The following is an 18,023-nucleotide window of genomic DNA, read 5'->3' as shown; positions in this document are numbered from 1 at the left end:
CCCATTTGATTTGAAGTCACCAGCCACCACTGGTCTCTGGAAGCCCTAATTCTTTCTTGGTATCTGCAGTAACCACAACAGCATCTACCATGAGGTATTTGCTTCAAAATGTTCTATCCTTGGGAGGAACTAAAACCTTGCCAGGTTTCTGTGGGGTGTATCAGCTCCACCAAACTGGGCTCTCTCCTTGCCTTCCAGGATACTAAATTTATGAGGGCATCTGGAGGGGGAACTATTCAGGATGTGGGTGGGCCTCAACTCCTCAGGTGTAAGTGCTTCAGCAGTCCATCTCCCAACTCTTTCTTATCACTTCCAGTAAGTCACCAAAGGTGGAGTCTTCATAGGGAGACTCTGGGACCACTCACCTTCATCAAGGTTGGAATCATTGGGAAGTGACGCTTCAAGGGGAGTCCAAATCCTTCCTTTTGCATTTACTCTTCACTTGCACCTACCATGGAGGAGACGCCAGAGGGGACACAGAAAAATCAGGTGATCCCATAGCATGGGATTGGGTGAGGTCTAATCTCACAGGATATCCCAGAACTAACTGATGCGAGCTCACAGTATCAGGTGGAGAACAGGACAGGAACAGCTCCAACTTAACAGAAACCCAAGTCCCACAGTGAGAAAGAATCATCTCTATGATGTTGAATGCTGAGCTTCCTGGGCATGTTTCCACTGGGATATGTAGATCTAAGAGAGGGTCCAGTGCCCATCGCCAACCCCATCAGATCAAGTCAGACATCAAGATCAAAACCAAGCTATCCAAGACCAGGAATGGCTCCAAAAGGCTAAAAGTAGATCTGGATCCTAGGGCATCCACCCTGAAGCTTCAACTAAGAGATGCAGTAGGACTTGGAAGAGCTGGCGTTGAGAACATCAAGGAAATAGCCAGTGTCTGAGGCAACCAAAATGTTATCCTCAACCACAGGGAAGGGTATGGTGCAGTTAGAGCAATGGGTCTTGACACTGAAGGATGGCTACCAAGGAAGAGCCAAAGCTAGAGCCAAAGGCAGGGGAACCTCTAGCATTGGAGCCAAAGAAAAAGAAATGATCCCAAGATCCATCTGGGCCTTTATGAAGGTGTGCAAAAGCTGCTCCAACTAAGAACACTTTACACATCTGGCAGATCTGACATACCTACATAAGGCAACTTGGAAGGCTTGGAAAAGGAGACACTACACTCTTGGACCTGAAAGGGAGAGGCTTGGATCAAAGTCGGGGACAGCTCCAGAGAAATTTTTGGAGCAGGAGTTATAGACAAGAAGGGGTAGTCAAGCCTGTCTGAGGCTGGCGCCACCAATGAGAAAAGGCTTGGAATACTCAAAGATGAAGAGCCCAAATACTCTCTGCCCGAAGCCCTAACTGTAGGCGACTGGCACCAAGGGCCACAGATGGCAAATCAGATGTCAGAACAGGAGAAGCCAAAGACCTTTTCTTCTTCAAAGTCGACTGACCTTCCAGTGAGACAAAGTAACATTTATACTTTTCTCTCTCTTTTTCCTTCTCAGGCTGATTTTTTTTCTTTTCTTCTCTCCCTTTATCCTTCTCACATCCCTTCTCTCCAGGTTTTTTGGTGGGAGAAGGTAAAGAAGGTACAGAAGATCCTTTCAGTAAATATCCTTTCAGGACTAACTATACTTTCGATACGCGAGGAGTCTGGGTCCAGAAGCAGAGCACACCTGACACTGAGTTTTGGTGGGACACACCTTGAAAGTACATAAATTTATCAGGTGTATCTTAGGGATGCAACTTGTGTCCACACATCACACATTTGTAAAGCCTGAAGCCTGCTTTTCCATAACCACCCCAAACAGTCTCACAAAAACACACGCACAACAAACAGGAAAACAAATCTGGATGCTAAACTAGCACTAGACGCAATCACTAGAAAGTTAAAGTTAAAGCAGAAGACTTTTTTTTTTTTTGTTTGTTTTGTTTTAAAGAGAGTGCAGGAAAAGAAGTTGTGGCAAAAACTAAAAAAAATGCACAAACAAACAAAAAAACATAAACCACAGGAAAAATTATCCAAAAGTGAAAGAAACACCATGACTAGGCAGATATCTAGCTAATCCCACTCAGTCCTAACAAAGAAAATAAATCTGTCGCTCATATTAAAGCCAATGATGATCCACATCTGTTATATTCACTCCACAAGTCTGTGCGTTATGACATTAAGTTTCCCTGCTGCATAGTTCTCAGAAGAAAAAAGCTTTCATTTAGTAGCAGTAGTTCATCTATGCTTGAAACATTTTTAAAAAGCACTGCTATCATTTGTAAACATCCAAACAAGCAGATTCTGAAATCAATTATTCTCAGATACATAGAATTAAAGCAACCAACAGAAAATAACAAAGACAGAAAATCGGAACAAAGGACCTGCTCACTTAAAAAGCTGGAGTACAGTGAAGTTTGAGATGTTAAGCAGAAGATTCATGCCAGAGAAATTCTGCTCACTTTAAATTCATACATAGGTTATCAAATTTACAGCAGTTAAGCATGAACATTTACAAAATTAAGTAGCATACCCTGTAACGGTGGAAGAGTTCAACAGCTCGAAGGACGTCAAACTTTCTGGCCATGAGGAATTTGACAGAAGTGTTCCAGGAAAGCGGGGAATTGCCATGCTGTGTTGTCCACTTATTAATCTCTTCAAGGAATTGCTTTGTAGCCTGTAGCAAAGAAAAAGAAAGAGAAACAATGACTTGAAATGTATTTATTTTTGTAGGTGCTTTATACCCTGTGCCTGCCAACCATCAAGCATCCCTCAATGGACTATGCCATTCATTCTTCCCTACAAGGGGGCTTTCTCAATAGAATATGGGTATGACAGCCATCTAGAGACAACTACAGCCGTACACCCTGCTAGGTGAAGGGAAGATGAGACAAACTACCTGCTTCACTGCAGAAACCCACAATACTTTCCCCATGCATTCATGCACCCTTATACATGCTAATACAAGTTAGTGCCAGACTGAGGCTAAAATCAGTCTTACAGGATGTGCACTGCACTGCCCTCCCACCTTCAAGGGACAGTGGCTGCATGCATTCTGATCCACCTCACCCTTTCCCTAAGGGTGGGCAGCCCCATGTCCTTCCCTGCCAACTCTGCCAAGTGCCCAAGCCACCAATCAAATATGGGTCACCTGAGCCACAGTCAACACTTTATCATTCTATGCTGCTACGACTAGCAAAAATGAGATCTATGAGCAGAACAAGCAGATATAAAATACAACAGAAGAATTTTCTGCTACCAGGTATGCAGCATGTTAATACAAGTCAAACGGTACAGTCAGGATTTCTTTTTACACAGTTCACTTATTATGTTAACATCACACTGTGAGCCATTTTATTGGACAGTTTGTTCCAGTCTTAAATAACTACAGGGTCTTAATACAGTTCACTCCCTTTTGAATTTGCTCCTCACAAAAGTACTGCGATGATATGAAGTATTGCCAGCTATGCCAAGAGAAGTAGGGCAGCGGATGTGTAAAATGCCAGCACAGCTAGCTGGAGTTTTGTAAAGAACTGTATGTCAATTGTATATCAAGCTGATTTGTACAGATGCTTGTGTTGAAAAATGTATTTGTAAAGCTGCTTGGGTTAAAAATGGGTCCTGCTGGACAGAAAAGAAATACACCTGCATGTCGGACTGTATTGTAACTGTTGAAACGAATATATTGCAACAGATGATACTGGACGAGAAGAGATTAAGCTTAGTCCAGTTAACTTTGAAAAATAGTCTGAAAATGAATTACCTGGTTTAGGCCATAAAGACTGTATCTTGCAGTTCTGATTTCAGTCTGTAAAAACCAGGACTAGAAATCCTGTAGCTTTTCACCCTCTCTCTCCGTTGTTACTTGTACCCCACCCACTGTACCCTTCCTAGACTCCCCCATACCTCTTTCTCTAATACCAACAACCTTCCACAGTTTACTACACCTGCTCTACAGTGCTATTTCTAATCTATTACTAGACTCCACCGCAGTACCACTATATAGCGCATATTTGTAACCACTTTGTCTCACGCTGTTAGTTTTCCCTCCCTTATCATTTTGTATTGTGTCTCCTCTATTCTGTACTACTTCCACTGTTTACTAGCAAACACCTTGCTACCTACCTGCTAGACCCAAAGGGAGGGGGAAATGGTCCATTCTCTGTTTACTTGAACTTTTTTGCTACTCATGAAAACTCTAACTATGCCTTCTATGTTGTAACTCTGTCAGATATTGAGATTTCTATTGTTGTTATGCTACCAATGCTGTATCTACCTGACACATTTTGATTGCAAGCTTTTGTAATGTGGAGCATGTCTCTAAGTTGTATACATACTTTACACTCAATAAACCAAGAACAAGTGAAAAGCACCAATAAAGCAAAGCAGATCCACAACCTGGAAGCTGGCTCAGGAAGCCCAGAATAAAAAGTTGATGAAATGCTGATGTTCCTTCTTCCGCTGAAGCAGAAAATAAAAGGCTGCAACTTACATGAAACTTTCTTGCTTTAATAACAAACAACAATCTCCTCAAGCGCTTTCGCTCAGCCTGGTGCTGAGCTTTTTCAAGATACAATAAAATCAAGCTAGTTGCTCTTTATATACATAGTCAAAACTTAACCAATAATTCAATTAGTAAAAAAGAAGGTCTAATTAACCCTTCAAATTACTTGCTGGTACAAAACGTGCTTGTAGGCAAACCATTACTAAGCACAACTCACTGCAATGTCCAACAAAGTATATGCATAAACTCAGTAATCAATTGTTGGTGTGTGCACAGGTTACCATAAAAATATACAATGTTAAAAATATGCAATATTAAAACTATGCAATGTTAAAACAATGTTCAAAAGCCAATACTATACACATGCTAGTATGCTAAAAATATTAAAATGTGCCGTTTATTCAGCAAAATTTTATTTCTATATGTAAACCCCGAAAACAATGGAAAACCGAAAATTCATAATTTAGCCTTCCTTAACCTCAGGACGCTGCTGATGCTATAAGCGTCATTGAGCCCTGGTCGCCTTCCCGCATCTAGCTTCAGCTGCCATAATAACTCTTTATATTCTAAAAGAGACCCCCAGTCCCCCCCCTTTCATCCAACCTCAGCTGTTCTAAAATGATGAATTTAATTTCCATATTAGGACAAAAAAAGGGAATGTCTGTAAAAAGCATTAGTTTCCTTTTTCTTAATTATATCATACTGATACTCATAAATACGTCTTCTGAGGGTTCTTTCAGTCTTTCCTATGTAGAAACTTTTACATCTAGTACATAGGCCTAAATAAACAATAAATTTAGCATTGCAATTATAATGGCCCCTTGGTTGATATAGGAATTTTCTTGATGGTAAATATAACCTATGTCCATTGAATATAGCTGGGCATTGCTTGCACATTCCACACTTGTATGTGCCTTCTTTTTTATTATCACTACTTGCCATTGGTTTATTCTGATTCATCTCTAGCATTTCTTTTAAATTGGTACCCCTACGTCTAATGAATCTAGGAAACTCTGGAATCATATTACCCAACCTATCGTCCAGTCTTAGGATCGGCCAGTATTTCTTTACACTGTTTTCCACAACATCATAGTCAATACTAAAAGTATGGATGTATCCTTTTTGTTCCTTATTCTGCAGGCTTCTGCTCACTTGGCATATTGATGTACCCGTAGTGTCTAGGAGAGGTGGATATTTTGTTTCCCTGCACCTAATAATTTCTGTCGCTAGCTCTTCAACAAGAAGGTTTGGATACCCTCTTTCAAGGAATCTTTCTTTTAGGAACCTAATTTCCTCCATAAACACCTGCTTTGTGTTACACATTTTGGAGGCGCGGATGAATTGCCCCTTGACTATGCCTCTTTTTTGATATTCAGGGTGGTTACTTTTAAAATGCAAAAAGCATTTGAATAAGTGGGCTTCCTAAACACACTTGATATTAACCTATTCTTAACTTTGTCTTTAACCAAGTGCACGTCCAAGTAATTCAAGCTATCAAAACTCAATGAGTGCGTAAAGGTTAGAAAAGAAGTAGTGCTGTTGATATAATGAAAAAATTCCTCCATATTTGCCCTAGTACCACTCCATACAAGACAAATGTCATCAAGAAATCTGACATAATGCTTGATGTACTGTGCCCACTCTGTGCCAAAAATATATGTGTTTTCCCATTTATGCAACACTATGTTTGCATAAACTGTGGCACAGGCTGCCCCCATTGCAACACCTGATTTTTGCCTATAGAAATGACTGTTGAAACAAATGAAATTATTCTCCAGAATTAGTTCCATTAACTCCACCAACAAGTTTGTGGAGTTAGAAGTAAGTTTCGCCTCTTTGACTAAAACATCACTAAACCATTTCAGTCCTGTGGAATGAGGTATACTGGGGAACAGTTGAACAATGTCTATAGTTACCAACAATAAATCTGGATGGTATGCTAGCGATTGCAAACCCCTAAGAAAATCCCAAGAATCCCTGCAGATGTACTTTAAAGAAGCAGCAAATTGCTTCAAAGTGTGGTCTATAAATTTCCCAATCGGTTCTGTTATACCTCCTTGCCCAGATACTATGGGTCTGAAATGTAGGGGGTCAAGACCTTTGTGTGTTTTCGGGATGCCAAATATTACAGGAATTCTTGGCTTGGCAACAATTAAAAAATTATACAATTTTTCATTGAAAACCCCTCGCAAAAGATGATCATATAAAATGAAAGAAATTCTTGAGTATGCCATATGTAACTCATTCCTGGACACCTGTTCATACTGCTCCGGGTCCTGCAACATCCGTTCAATGTACTGAATACAGTCTGAATTGTACATCAGAACTAACCCCCCCCCCCTTATCTGTTTTCATAGCCCTACAGCTATTACTTTTGAGATCCTTGATTAAATTCATCTCATTCCTACTAATATTGTGGGGGTCATTTCTTTGCTTATTATTGTTAATCATCCTGATCTCTTTTTCCACCATTTCTTCAAATATTTTGACTGTTGGATCCATAGGTGGGTTAAATGTACTCCTACGTGAAAGCTCCATACTTACAGGAAGTTCCCCTTTAAAATAAAGCATTAGGTTCAGTTGCCTACTAAACATTTTTAAATCTATCAACTCCTGTTCCATCCTGTTAGAAAATGCTGGCACAAAATGCAGTCCCTTGGTGAATAAATCAAAATGCTCTGTTCCTTTACTTTACACTGTTACTAGAAGTTTTATGTTTATCGACCTGTGTACCTATCTGTATCAAATTGTGATACTTTATTGTTAGTTCTCTTTTATGTTCATAGGTAGGTACTAGGCTATGCGCCCAAGGGCCTACGTAAGCCTAGCCAGAAAGGTTCCATAGCTTACGCCACCCAAGAAAGTTATTTTCCTGTGCCACTGTCCAGCAGAGACACAGAAGTGATCCCTGGGGTGTATTTCCTATTTCCCATCCACTCATTAAGATTTTTCTTGAAGAGTGCTAATGAAGAACTTCGCTTGACATAGATGGGTAGCTTGTTCCAGAGTATAGGAAGTCTCTGGGACAGGAATCTATCCCTCCAGCGTGTCCTGTTTTTTGTGGTGACAAGGTTTAGGTCCCTAGAGCGTGTAGCTTGGAGGGATTGGGGTTTCTTTAGGTGTATAGCATGTCCAACAGCTCTGGGTTTGACACAGCTTTATATGTTAGGCAGAGATCACTTCGGAGTAGGCGATATGTTACGGAGTAAAGCTGGAGTTTTTTGGGGCGGTCAGTGTAGGGTGTTTGTTTGAGGCCAGTAATCCTCTTTGTGAGGTACTTCTGTGGCCTTTCCAGCTGCTGCAGATGTCTTGTGAGGTACATTCCAAAAGAGGCGTTGTACTTTATAATGGGTCTAATGAGTGACGAGGAGAGGGGAACAATGACCTCTTTTTTCCTGGATGAGAACCCTTTTATGATGAGGTGTGCCACGTAGAAGGACTTCCTAACTACTGTGGCGATGTGACCATCAAAGGACAGACTACTGTCCACCTGGGTCCCAAGGTCTCTTATCACGCATTCGGTGTTAAGTAGACTATTGCCTATGTGGTAGTTCATGGGTACAGAGTTTTTACCAAAGGGGATGACACTGCACTTTTTGGCATCGAGCTTGAGGCCATGGCTCTGACACCAGGCATCTGTCTCAGTGAGGCCCTTCTGTAGGATGTCCACATCATTTGGGGACTTGACTATGGCTCCTAGTTTGCAGTCATCTGCGATCTTCATTAGATAGAGTGGAGTCTGCAACTTTTACAGTGTGTGTTCTGTCAGTGAGCCAGTTGGCAACCCATCTTGTGACGTAGGGATTTATACCTAGTTTAGTGAGTTTAGCTAAAATTCCAGAATGGGGGATGGTGTTGAAAGCCTTGGCAAGGTCAAGATAGGCAGTGTGAACCACCTTACCCTCATCCACAGCTTTGGTGACTGCCTCAAAGAAGTCAATCAGGTTCAGGAGGCATGATCTGCCTTTCACAAACCTGAACTGGGTGGGATCCAGAATTTGGAGGTTACCAATGTCTTTGTTTATAAGTTCCATGATGATTCATTCCATGGCCTTGCAGATCAGGCTCATCAGGCTAATGGGTCCATAGTTCCCGGGATCAGTGGTGGCTCCCCCTTTGTGGAGTGGGATAACTGTTGCTGTGCACCATTCAGTGGGCACAAAGCCTGATGCGAGGCTATTATTGAACATGGTGCTTAAGTGGGGAGCCAGTTCGTTCTGAAGTTCGTGTAAAATGCAGCCTGGGATGTTGTCTGGTCCCATGGATGCTGTGTTTTTGGCTTTAGAGAGTGCAGCTTTTACCTGCGTAGTTGTGATTACAGGGACTCTGCATTCTTCCTGTATAGATATGGGCCCTTTAGGGGGTGGGGTGGGGGTAAAGTTAACACTGAACCTATCTGCCAGGATGTTGGCAATATCAGTTGGTTCTACAATTTTCGTGCTTTTGTGCTGTAACTCAGAACAGATCTGGGTGTTGCCATCTAGATTCTTGACATAGCTATAGAATACTTTGTGGTTGTCTACGGATTTAGTGGCGATTTTGTTTTCGTAGCTAGCTTTGGAGGATCTTATAAGGAATCTCAGCTTGTTACTGTGGCTGTCCAGGGAGCTCCTCCACTCATGGGATTTTACTCTCTTTTGCAACATTTTCTTTCTTCTGTTGTACAGTTTGTTTATGGCAGGGGACCACCAGATTGGCTTCCTTTTTTGAAGGTTATTTGCTTGTTTGTGTTTAATGTGGAGCTTTTCTCCATGGGCCTCCACTGGAAAGGGGCTCTTTTTCAGCCCAGTGGACAATCTCAGTAATCAAATGTAAAATAAATAAATACCATATTGTCCTTAGGGGTGAACTAATTGCTACCCTGGAAGGGCGGACATTTTGAAATGAAACCCTACCATCTGTATTAGTATTAATTTAACTCAGTATAATTAGGTACCCTTGTAAGAGCCTTACTGCAGCTGGCTGATGACAGTGTAACTACCTTAGAGTCTGGGCATAACTGGTATATCTGTGCCAGCCTTTCCCAGGTGTGTGTGTGTGAAAAACAAATCTCAAAGCAAAGGCGCCGGAAGCTGATGAAAACTGGGGGGGGGGGGGTGAGAGGGGTACTTAGTGATCTAAAATGGGCAATTTTTTATAACTATTTACTACCATAACATAGGTTCACTTGGAGGACATTTTAGGCTTAGCCATTTCCCTTTTGGTGCTTGATTCTTCAATTAACATTTTCTGATTGGTCTTACCTATCCCATGGCTGATAATTGTATATTAGCCCTAGTGAGAATAACTGTGATCATTCCATAGATAATTTGAGGGGACCCATATAAGGGATGCAGCATTTAGGAACTGCCTCTATCCATTAGTGGCATGACAGGCAATCCTGGAGTACATTTTCTATTGCCCATCCTTAAATCCAAGTTGCATTTCTGGATTTTATTTATTTACATTTTATAGCTCAATGCACATACACTAACAGATATCTGCTAAACAAAGCAATACTGTCTCACAATGAAAATAGACTTGACATTAAAACTTCTCTGCCCTTGAAACTTACATTAATTGAAACAGCATTAAAACCCATACCACATCCAAAGAAAATGCATCTGGCCAGTGGTGGATAAAGATTATGTTTGGGCTGTTTTCAAATCAGAGGCCCCTTGAGCACAAAACAAGAAACATACATGCCTTCTTTGATACACCTTCCTGACTTTATTAAATTATATTCCTTGTATAATACAGCACACTTGTTAGACTTAAGTTAGAGCACATTTTAAATTTATTGTTTGAACATTTTTCCAGTAAGCAATGAAGCAAAATGCATGCACCAATAACGACAAAACTGCCCTATTCAGAACATTTCCATAACAGTCTACTTCTACACACAATATATATGTGTGTGTTAGAAAAATATGTATTAGTAATATGCATGCTTAGCGCATTCGATGTTTAAAAGGGTTAATACATTTATTCTGTTCACACTGCATGAATCTGCACAGCTACTAGAGACATTCCAATCCTGCTTATGTCATGAAAATATGTGCAGCTATGATCTGCTTATGCCATGGAAATTAACAAGAAGCATTTAATTTCTGCTAATGTCATGAAAATAATAAAAAGTGTTTTCTACTAGTGTCATGAGACTTAAAGAGTTATTGATTTTCTGCTTATGCCATGAGAAAGTACACAGCTGCTGAAGCTATTGATAATGAAAACAAAGGCTGCTTGAAAGTATAAACCGTAGTCAGCATTACTTGTACCTAAGCTAGAAATGTACCTTGAATCTAGGTAAAATGTAACACATATATATTAGAACTGCACAATTGAAGAATAGAAAGTTTGTAGTGGGCTAAAAATAAGCCCCAAGGCCAGGTTGTTTTTCTCAAATGTTTTGTAAATCAACAATAATCCAGTCATGTCAGCAGAAAATTTAAGTAACATTTTCTATGTAACACATAGTGAGTTTTAAATCTGAACATGTCAGCAGGAAATCTAAGTAACATTTTCTGTAGAGTAACACAGAAAGCTGTGTCTAACTACGTCAACAATAGAAAAGTAACATTTCATAGAATTGTATAAAAGTAGCATACTGCTCATTAGTAACTTAGACAAATCCTGTATTTGCATGCTTTGTCTCCTTGCTGCAAGTAATAAAGGGTGCCATACTTGAACCTTACGTGAATTGGTCTTTGAAGTTTTTTCCTTTGACAGATTGGTCCTTCAGACCGGAACTCTCTCTTAGCCTCGGATCAGACAGGCCAGGTGGTTGAAACCGTATGGGGAAGAAACCAAATTGGTTCTTCTTATATGAAAAGCCCTCCGACTGAATTGTCGTACAAAAGAGGCCAGCCACTTTCTGATCTGCGACTGAAGGACGGGTCTCCGAATTGGTGATCAATCACGTGGGCTCAGGTAAGGTGAATCTACTTTTTTCTGCGTTCTGTTTTAGATCAGGGACTAGATTTGTATTGTTTTTGTCAGGACTGTATTTTACAAGTCAGGGACAGAAAAGATTACTGTCTTGTCATAGATCAGGAGAAACAGAATAAGCAGGCAGTCATTCTGAAGAGACTATAACAAAATCTGAGGTACCACGTTAAAAATCAGAGAAGTTACGTAACGATCAAAAAGGGTAGAAGAAAATGGGTAATAATTGCACAAAAAGACCCCAAAATCCGCCGTTAACAGAAGACGCAAAATACATGCAGTCGCAGCGTGCCAACAATATTAAATATTATTCAAAATGGGTTAATAAATATGAATTTGACGGAAAATTACAAAAATCCTCGCTTATCAAACTTGTCAAACAGCTTAAAACCAATTCCAAAGGTCGGGTTAAAAAGCAACGCAAATTAGGGATTCCTCAGGCACACAGGTGGATTGAGGAAGTAAACCGTAGGGAACAAAAGAACAACAATTCAAAAACAATGTTTTTAGATAAGGAGGACAATAACTTAGTAAAAGCATCGGCCCCTCTGCCTCCCTTACCAGAATATGAAGCAAGTGAACAGGTTAGTCCACCCCCACGATATCCTGTTGTCACTGAAAATAGAGGCATTGAATTATATCAAATGGTTAAAAATTCACGATCTATGAGTGAAGAAGAAATATGCCCACTCATAGAAGTACCCAATCCTCAGGCAGGACAGGACAATCAGGACCCAACTATTTTAGTGTATAAACCCTGGACTCCGGAAGATATCCGGAAAGCCACTGAGGGAATTCCCCATCCAAAAGTTAATTTTAGAAAATTCTCAGAAGATTTACAAGGAATGAGGCTGAGTTATAACTTAAACGGAGAAGAGGTAGAAAAAGTAGTTAGACAAATTGTGGGGCCAGATTGGCACATGATTACTGGCAACTGGAATCCCCGTGACGCTGCACACAGACCCCTCCCACATAGCAGCGCAAAACTAGACAACAGAGTAAAAGGTCTTACATCAAGGTCATGCATCTCTGAAAAATGGAAGCCTAGGGCAGACTGGACTTGCATTAATCAATGCATCCAACAAGATGGTGAAACTATTGACCGGTATTATGCCAGATTATTAGAATGTTTTAATAACCACTGCGGAATGCAGGTTCCTGAAGATCAAACACAAGATTCCCCATATGAACAGCAGTTAAAGAATGCATTTTTAAAAGGCAGTATTGCACCCATAAGCAGTTTTATTACAAAACACATGGTAGACCATTGTACAAGCAGGTTACAGCCATTACTTGAATATGCTAGGCATGCCGAAAGGCATTTTAATAGCAAAAAGAAAAAGAAAGCTCAAGTATTTTCTGTAGAAGATGGAGCAGAAGTTTATGTAGTACAGTCCGGGAAAAAGGGCAAGAAAAATGCACAGGGAAACAAACGATCTGATCAACGATCAGAGGACTTTGAAGGGCGAAAGAAAAGGGGTGAATGTTTCAAATGCAGTAAAAAAGGACACTTGGCAACGGATTGCAAGAAAAATAAGAAGGCAACCATGGAAGACAAGGAGGGTGAGGACTGACTATATGGTCAGGAATCACTAGAAGGGGATAGCAGAGAAAGGACAAATGAGAATGTGACAGAGGGAGTAGAGGATGTGACAGAAGAGATAGAGGAAGTGCAAGAAGTTAGTGACAATGAAGAAAATGAAATATTAGACCTAGCTTTATTGAGCCTGGAGCTCTATTTAGCAGACACAAAACCAGAAGTTACACTCTTGGTAGAAGGGAGGGAAGTCAAATTCTTGTGTGACTCAGGGGCATCACGGACCCTGATACATCCCTCCAAACTGCCAGAAAACAGAGTCACCTGACTATATACTGGTAAAAGCAGCTAATGGACAGCTGTATCTGGAGCCCCTCTCCTGTAACATTACAATAACTGATCCTGTTTCAGGATTGACTCAGAAAAGCAAAATTGTTGTTTCTGCAAAATGCCCAGTAAACCTCTTGGGCAGAGACCTTATGCAGCTATTTGGTATAGCAGTAGTCCCAACCATGCAGGGTATGGAAGCACAGAGACAAATTGATACCTTTGCAGTACAATCGGAGGGTGAAATGTTTTATTGGTACAGCCAGGACTTGGTTACGAGTGGTCCAGGGACTGTGACCGAAGAGTTCATGAATGTAGCCATCAGCAAGTTCCCCTCCCTGACATTGATAAACAACACCTGTTGAACTGTACCCTGTATTATTGTAACACACCAGGACCTGATAAGGAATATGAGCAAGAACTGTTTAAAAATCATGCAAACAGATTGATATTACGTAATCTGTACTGGGACACAGAAGGGAACAGTGTAGCCAGCTGTTCATTGCCTCAGGAGTTCTTTATACATTATTAATCTAATCAATTACCACATATTAGCTTAACCAAGAAAAAAACATAGAATGGGCAGACCTAGGAGAAAAAGTCACGAGATGGGAGAAACAGACAGAATTAGAACTGTCAGAACAGGGAATACAAATACAGAAGCTGAACTGGATAACTCAGACCCACCCAACTGTACACTCACACTCTAGCAAGGACAGCTGATTAGCAGTCCTATTAAAGGAGGAAGAGAATGCCTTACAAAATATACCAGAAACTCTCTGGTCAACAGGAAAGTCAGATGTAGGACTTATTCGTACAGCGGGACCAGTAACTATCACACCAAAGTCAGCATTTAGACCACAGAAAAGACAGTATCCCTTAAGAAAAGATGTAGAGGCAGGGATAAAACCTATTATAGCAGCCTTACTTAAAGGAGGGATACTAGTAGAATCTCCCGATTCACCATGTAACACACCCTTATTTCCTGTTAATAAAGCAAATTGAGAATGGCGTATGGTCCAAGATTTACAAGCTGTAAATGACACAGTAATACCAAGGGCACCTACGGTGCCAGACCCACACACCCTGTTGAATGATTTAAAACCTCGACAGAAGTATTTTTCTGTGGTAGACATTAGCAATGCGTTCTATTCGATACCGTTACACCCTGACAGCCAGTATTGGTTTGCATTCACATTTCAGGGAAAAAGGTATACATATACGCGACTACCACAGGGATATTGTGAAAGTCCAACAATATTCTCACAAGAAATGGCAAGCAACTTGGCGGGATTTACCCCACCAAGAGGCAGTCAGATTTTACTTTATGTTGATGACATCTTGCTGGCGGCCCCCACCCAGCAAGATTGTAGAGAAGATACCATAGCGCTATTACGATTTCTAGCCGCTGAAGGACATAAGGTAAACAAAAATAAACTGCAGCTTTGGAAAAAACAAGTCAAATACCTAGGATATGTAATATCCAAAGAAGGTAGAACATTAGATGAGGACAGAAAAGTAGCAATTTTGCAAGCACCAAAACCCACTACCAAGAAGGAAATGATGTCCTTCCTGGGTACAACTAATTTTTACCGGAGCTGGATTCCAAACTAAGCCTTGGAATCTGCACCTCTGACTGACCTGACATATAAGAAGCCTATGGCAGCACAGGATTTGTTACAATGGACATCAGAGGCAGAATCTGCTTTCTACAAACTGAAACAGTTAATAGCGTCCTCATTAGTTCTGGGATTACCAAACTACCATAAACGTTTTTTTCCAAACTGTAGATTGTAAGCAAGGTTATAGGACACCAGTGTTAACACAACAGCATGGGGACAAGCAACGCCCCATTGCTTACTATAGATCACAACTAGACCAGTGGCACGGTCCTTACCTCACTGTGTACAAGCAGTAGTTGCAGCTGCAATGGCAGTACAGGCTTCGGCCTCAGTAGTCTTATTCCACCCTCTCAGTTTGAGAGTGCCTCATGCAGTCGCGATTATTTTACTGTAAGAGAAGGTAGCATATCTTTCCTCTGCTAGGCATCTTTCCTGTATGACCATATTGTTGAGCCAACCTCACATGACAATTGAACAATGCACGACTTTGAACCCTTCTACCTTGCTCCCAACCCCTGCAGATGGCACACCACACCGCTGCCTGCAGGTAATTGAGCAAAAGACACTACCTAGAAAAGATTTCACGGATGTCCCCTTGGATGATGCCAAGGTGACATACTACGTCGATGGTTCGTGCAAAAGGGGTCTTGCAGGACAGAACCTAGTAGGATATGCAGTAGTTACTGATACTGAGATTATAGAAGCAAAACCTTTACCACACAACTTATCTGCACAGGCAGCAGAAATGATTGCCTTGACACGGGCATGTACCTTAGCAAAGGGTAAATGTGTACTGTACATGTTTTAGCGCAATAGTGGAAAAACCGAGGAATGATAACATCTACTGGCAAACCTATCAATCATGCACAGTTTATTTTAGATCTTTTAGAATCTATTCAGTTACCTCAGAAAGTAGCTATTTGTAAATGCACAGCTCACACCAAGCAACAAGATAGGATTTCAAAAGGTAATGCGAGAGTTGATACAGTTGCAAAACAAGCAGCTTCTGGAGTATTTCTTTTAAATGAGGAACTACAACCCTCTGAGATTTTAGACTTAGAAATGTTAAAAATAATGCAGACACTCACTACGCAAGCTGAAAAACAAAGATGGGCAAAACGAGGAGCAATTCTCGAAAAGGGGCTGTACATCTCTAAAGAAGGGAAACCGATACTACCATCTAATTTGTTTAGATATGCAGCTTTGTTGAGCCATGGGCAGTGTCATCTCTCAACAGGGGGGATGGTAAAGCTGGTGAACCAGATGTTCACAACGTATGGATTTACAAACTACTCTAAAAAAGTTTGTTTGATGTGCTAAATTTGTAACAAACATCATGCACAAGGGGTGTTAAAGCCCAAGCAAGGGAGTTTCCCTACACCACCATATCCGTTTCACACTATCTGTATGGATTTCATAGAATTGAACAAATGTGAAAATAAGAAGTATTGTCTTATCATTGTAGATATGTTTTCCAGATGGGTGGAAGCCTTTCCAACCAAAAATCCAGATGCAGCTACAGTGGCAAAAGTACTTGTCAAAGAAATCATCCCTAGATTCGGCATTCCGGAAAGGATCTACAGTGACAACGGTACACACTTTGCAAACCAAACCATATAGCAGTTAAGTAAGCATTTTGGTATTTCTTTAAAAAAATCATTGTGCATACCATCCGCAATCTGCAAGGCTAGTTGAGAGGCATAATGGAATATTAAAGAATAAATTAAGAAAATTAATAGCTGAGACAGGAAAGAATTGGCTGTATTGTTTGCCCCTGGCACTGTTGAGCATGAGAACTGTTCCGACTGCAAAAGGATTGACTTCTTTCGAAAAACTGTTTGGAAGGGCTTATTATACACCCCAGTGGAAACTTCTCATGTCCGCAGACCAGGAAGCTGACTATACACTAGCTGAATATATGAGAAATTTGTTGAATTCTAAACATCTGTTGCAGTCAAATTCTGTTTCAGATAAAGAACAAACCGAAACATCGGAAGTGGCAGTGATCCCAGGGGAGTGGGTGTGGGTGAAAAATATAAAGAAGAAAAACTGGACATCACCAAGGTGGGAAGGTCCATACCAGGTGCTTCTTTCGACACCCACTGCAGTCAAGATAGCAGAGCGAGCCTCGTGGATCCACCTGACCCACTGCAAACTAGTTAAGAACTTTGAACTGGACAAAAATCTTACCTCTCCATCGGGGCCCTCAGCACGAAGTCTGGCTACAAAGGGGGGTCAGATCAATAGGACTGATCCGTCTCAACCCCAGTGAAGAAACCATCAGTGCTGAAGGTCTTATTAGGGCAGAAAGTAAGATCACATGTCAAAAGCAAAATTGACAGAATCCAAAAAAATCCAAATAAAACTACTTGGAAGAGTCGGAGAAAACAGGAATGCAGAATTAGAAGTTATGTACCTACCATAACGTTCCATGTTAGTTGTCTTCTCTCGCCTTCTTTCTTGCTGGATGGGTTCGGAGCCGATCCTCGGCTCCGAATCGGCACTTGCTTTAGCTTGAGAACTCCTTTTACCAGCTCGAGGCAACCCTATATCCCATGATGCAAGGCGGAACTACCTCAGATCTCGTTTGGTAGCTAACCTACCCTGCTAAAGACTATCCTAACATAATTAGGAACACAAGTTCCTAATAGAAGTCCTCATATGAAGGCTCAGGAGGAAACAACCTAATAGGAACTCTTCAAGATCTGTCCAGGCCAGGGGAAGGAGGGAGGCTTAAGAAAGAAGGCGAGAGAAGACAACTAACATGGAACGTTATGGTAGGTACATAACTTCTAAATGTTAAGTTGTCAATCTCGCCTTCATTCTTGCTGGATGGGACCGTCCTAGCACCTGTATCCCGGGTGGCTCAATGGAACAGACTCTTGAGAACTGTGGAACCAAAACTGGCCCTGTCTCTGGAGGCCAAGTCCAATTTGTAATGAGAGACAAAGGTATGAGGCGTGGCCCAAGTAGCTGCTGCACAAATGGTATCAATGGGTAGTCTATCCTGAAAAGCTGCAGAAGTGGATAGACTCCTGGTTGAGTGTGCTTTTGGCTTAGAGATAGCTGCTTGCCTCTGAGAGAGTACACATAGGAAATGGTGGAAGTCAACCA

At 41.1% G+C, this 18,023-nt stretch overlaps 1 protein-coding gene across 2 annotated transcripts in view; it reads right to left on the bottom strand.

Moving 5' to 3' along the window:
* PTPN9 (protein tyrosine phosphatase non-receptor type 9) overlaps positions 1–18,023 on the bottom strand; it is a 2,029,980-nt gene that overhangs the window by 1,545,284 nt on the left and 466,673 nt on the right. For both annotated transcript variants that reach the window (XM_044077235.1, XM_044077236.1), the window contains exon 2: positions 2,529–2,672. In XM_044077235.1, the coding sequence (XP_043933170.1) occupies positions 2,529–2,672 (144 nt within the window). The remainder of the gene's footprint in view (positions 1–2,528; positions 2,673–18,023) is intronic.

This window comes from Protopterus annectens, chromosome 7.part0 (assembly GCF_019279795.1).
Source record: "Protopterus annectens isolate FY-2018-M chromosome 7.part0, PAN1.0, whole genome shotgun sequence".
NCBI classification, from domain to species: domain Eukaryota; kingdom Metazoa; phylum Chordata; order Ceratodontiformes; family Protopteridae; genus Protopterus; species Protopterus annectens.
Note: the sequence above shows the minus strand (reverse complement) of the source record. Positions and strands in the feature narration are given on the sequence as shown.